General features: G+C 45.3%; 1 protein-coding gene across 1 annotated transcript; it reads left to right on the top strand.

Moving 5' to 3' along the window:
* The first annotated feature begins 716 nt into the window (after nt 1-716).
* Nucleotides 717-3,947, top strand: LOC139838102 (uncharacterized). The gene is made up of 4 exons (XM_071827454.1): nt 717-782; nt 872-1,707; nt 2,376-3,039; nt 3,666-3,947. Exons 1-4 carry the CDS (start codon nt 717-719, stop codon nt 3,945-3,947), a joined length of 1,848 nt encoding a protein of 615 aa, XP_071683555.1.
* Nucleotides 3,948-4,620: the final 673 nt, after the last annotated feature.

Here is a 4,620-nt window from a genome sequence, read left to right as displayed (position 1 = left end):
CTCCCGGTCTGCACCCCTCTCATCTCTCCCCTCTGATCTGTTCTTCTTCGTTAGTGCACAATATCGAATCTCTGTGATCCAATATGTGCTGTTACTAGGACTAAAGTACCGAGTCCGAGGTGACGGCGGTGGTGGGTGTGTCGGCGCTGCGTCCGAGCAAGGGATCTGCTATCCATCTGCCTCGCCGACGACGATCCCCTCGCCCTCTCCAGGACGAGCCCCGTCCCTCTCCAGGACGAGCCCCGGCCCTCTCCGACGATGAGCCCCTCCGCATCTCCTGGTCTGCACCCCTCTCATCTCTCCCATCTCGATCTGTTTTTCTTCATCAGTTCACAAAATCAAATTGACCTGCTGTGCATTGCTTGAAATTGGAACTGCTGTGCAGTTAGGTGTTTGCTAATTGCATCATTTTGTTCTTCCGCAGATGGACAGACGCTGGATTACAACAAGAATTAAAAGGCTTTCCCCTGAACACACAAAGGGAGTGGCAGAGTTTATGCAGTTTGTTCGCTTGAGTGCTGCCAATGATGATCAGGTGCTGTGCCCATGTCGTAGCTGTCTCAACCGGTGCACAAAACCTCTAGATGTAGTAGAGGCTCATTTGCTTCTTTTTGGGATGGCAAGCACTTATGACAGATGGGTCTTCCATGGAGAACCATTACATCCTGTACCTGAAGCTGGACATGGAGGACAAGGAGGTGCACCTGAAGCCGGACATGGACATGGAGGTGAACCTGAGGCTAGACATGGAGGTGATGCAGGGGCACACCATGTTGGTGGAGGTGATGCAGAGGCACACTATTTTGGTTTGCAAGAGGAAGATGGTTACGAAGATGATTGAATTCCTGATCTGCTTGCTGATTTGTACAAGTCAGAACCGCAAGGTCCTGGAAAGGACACTATATTTGCTGAGTTGATAGAGGAAGCCAAGCGCGCAGCCAGCGATGGGGGTACAATGTCAATGTTTTCACTCACAGTCAAGTTACTTCAGGCCAAGTCGTACTACCGGATTAGCAACGTTGCATTCAACGCGATACTCCTGATTTTGGCCTTGCAATACCCTGCTAGCTCAATACCAAAGTCATACGAGGAGGCACTTAGCATAGTCGGCAGGTTGGGCCTTGGTTATGAGAGTATCCATGTGTGCTCGAATAACTGTGTATTGTTCCGGAAGGATTATGCCAAGGAGAATAATTGCCCCAAGTGCAAAGCCTCCAGATGGAAAGATGCTGATGGTAGGAGAAAGATCCCAGAGAAGGTGCTGAGGCACTTCCCATTGATTCCAAGGCTGCAAAGAATGTTTCTTTCAAAGGAGCAATCAAAGGAAGTACAGTGGCACAAACTAAAGCGGCAAGACGTAGAGAATGATCTCAGTCATCCAGCAGACGGGGATACATGGAAGGATTTTGACAATATTCATAAAGACTTTGCCGCTGATGCCAGGAACATAAGGCTTGGACTTGCCACGGATGGTTTTAATCCCTACGGGAATATGAGCAACTCCTACAACATGTGGCCTGTATTCGTGGTGCCATACAACCTTCCACCGTGGGCATGTATGGATCAGTCCAACTTCATGCTGACATTGCTAATCCCTGGTCCATCCTCTCCAGGAAAAGATTTTGATGTCTTCATGGAGCCTTTGATGGAAGAGCTGCAGGAGCTCTGGAAAGGTGTAAAATCATATGATGCCAATAGTCCAGACAAGTTTGATCTCCGTGCTGCAATCTTATGGTGTATTCATGATTATCCGGCAATGCACACATTGTCAGGGAGGGCCACAGCTGGTTACCAGGCATGTGTGCGTTGTGACAAAGAGAATTGCTCCAAGAAATTAAGGAACAAAATCTGCTTTATTGGGCACCGCCGTTGGCTACCTTTGTCCCATCCTTGGAGAAATAGCAAAGAATACAATGGTGCTACCAAGGTTGGAAAAAGCGCTAGGCGTAAGCGAGGCGGTTGGCATTCGCCTAGTGCCTAGGCGATGCTTAAGCGGCCTAGGCGCAGCCTAGGCGGGCATAGTTTATATCATAAAGTGTTTATATGGATTATTATATGTGAATAAATATTAATTTAGAGCATGTAAATGTGTAAATTTCTGATAACTACCTTTAGAAAAATTCCCATCTAGCTCAATCGTGAAGTATGGCATGATTTCTTATTGTGGAAGACAATTTCTTGGTTACACTGCCTAGACTTCCGCTTATGCCCTAGGCGAGGCGGTTGTCCATCGCCTAGTGCCTAAGCGTGCTTAAGCGGTGCCTAGGCGTCGCCTTGTCCAACAGAGGGTGCTACTAAAAGGCGTGAGAAGCCAGTGGAATTCACTCCAGAAGAGCTGAAGGAACTGCTTGATAGGGTTAGAGATGTGATACCAGGAAGCTTCAGAAGAAAAGGAAACGTGAGGACGGTCAGTGTTGGAGCCGTAGGTCATGTTTGTGGGACTTGCCATACTGGGAAGATCTAAAGCTGAGGCATAATCTCAATGTAATGCACATCGAGAAAAACATCTGTGACAATCTGATTGGTACTTTCATGAACATACAAGGCAAGACAAAGGACACTGTGAATTCAAGGCTTGATTTGGAAGATATGGGCATAAGAGGTGACTTGCATTTGCAGCCTGTTTCAGCTGACTCTTTTGAGATGCCACAGGCGTGGTATATAATGAGTAAACAAGAAAAAATTGCATTTTGTGAATTCATAAAAGCTGTGAGGTTTCCAGATGGGTACGTGTCTAACATATCCAAGTGTGTGGCTGCTGATAAGTGCAAGCTTCAAGGGCTGAAGACCCATGACTGTCATATATTGCTTCAAAGGATCTTACCGGCTGGCCTGCGAGGAACAATCCATGAAGACATATATGAAGCGGTTGCTGAGCTTGGAAATTTCTTCAGAGAGCTGTGCTACAAAACACTGAAGAGAGACGTTCTGGACAGACTTGAAAAGGAAATCGTAGTTATTCTTTGCAAACTTGAGAAGATCTTCCCCCCATCTTTCTTCGACGTGATGGTGCAGTTGTCCATCCATTTACCAAAAGAGGCAAGGCTTAGAGGCCCAGTGCATTATGGTTGGATGTACCCAGTCGAAAGAAGGTTGCTAACATTGAAGCGTTATGTCCGGAACAATGCCAGGCCGGAGGGATCGATTGCCGAAGCATATATTGTTGATGAGTGCCTGACATTTTGCTCGAGATACTTCGACGATGTTGAAACAAGATTCAACCATCCAAGCAGAAATCCGGAGCGGGATGATTCACATATTGGTGATGTGTCTGTTTTCAAACACGGTGTGAAATTTATTGGAGCCTCTCAATATGTGTATGCAGGTGAGGACTATGACAACATGGTGTGGTATGTGCTCCGAAGTTTCCCTGAGGTTGATCCATACATCGAGTACGTTTCTCTTCATCCCCATATATAGATAGGTTATTGCAGCCTCTCCAAATAATAATTAGGATCTATTTTCTGTTGCCATTCCAGCCTGTGCAAACAAGAGTTGAACCAACGAGGTGGTCAGATCAATGTTGATAGTTGGCTTGCCAAGAACTTTGCTAGATGGTTTCAGACTCATGTGAGATCTTTAGCTGGTTTATTTCTGAAGATTGGAAAAGTTCATGATATAAATTTGCTGTGTGTGGTACTCACCCCCTGGTTGATTTTTTGCAGATTGGAAAAATGCGAAATGATGTCTGTCCTGATCTCTATGCTTTGGCGTGCAAACCAGATTTTAGAGTGAGACTATATTCGGCATGTGTTGTTGACAGTGTTCGGTACCATACTGTTGACGGCGAGAAGAACAGAAAGACACAAAATAGTGGAATCGTTTCTGAGGGAGATCATGATGGCAACAACATTGACTTCTTTGGTCAGCTCAAATCCATCATCAGATTGCAATACAACTCCAGCGGTGGCGTCCATCGGTCAGTTGTCCTCTTCCGGTGTGACTAGTTTGACCTTGGTGGTAGGAAACCCGGGCTCGACGATGATGGACACTTCAAAAGTGTTAACACATAAAAGTTTTGGTACAAGAATGATCCTTTCCTTCTGACATCACAAGCAACCAAGGTCTTTTATGTGCCAGACACCAAGTTGAAAGGAAAATGGCAAGTTGTGCAGAAATTTCACCATAGACATCTATGGAGTGTAAAAGAAAATGAACAGGGACCCGGTGTTGCTGTACTATCATATCAAGATGAAGATTCCAGTCAAGTTCCTGTGCAAGAAAAAGAAGGCACTGCACGGAGTAGGACGAGAAGTGACCAGGAACGTGTGCTACTTGAAAAAGTCATTGTGGACAAACTGAAGAAACAGAGCAAGGAGGTTGTTCCTGAAGAAATCAAGGAGGTTGATGAGACAATGTATCAATATTGCACTGATGATGATGATGATGGAGGAAATAGGACTAGGAATCGTCCAGTTTCCGAAGAAGATGAATATCAGTTTGAATCTGTAGTTTGTGTAATGGATGAATAGCAGTTTGAATCTGTAGTTTGTGTAATGTCAGTTTATTTCAGATTATGTGTCAGGTTGTTTGGCCCAGAATTTATGTTGAACATGCCAGCTTGGTTTTCCCAGAATTTATGTTGAATATGTCAGTTTTTTGTTCCCAGAATTTGTGCCC

The sequence above is a fragment of the Lolium perenne genome, chromosome 3 (genome assembly GCF_019359855.2).
Source record: "Lolium perenne isolate Kyuss_39 chromosome 3, Kyuss_2.0, whole genome shotgun sequence".
NCBI lineage: Eukaryota > Viridiplantae > Streptophyta > Magnoliopsida > Poales > Poaceae > Lolium > Lolium perenne.
This window is presented reverse-complemented; position numbering and strand designations above follow the sequence as displayed.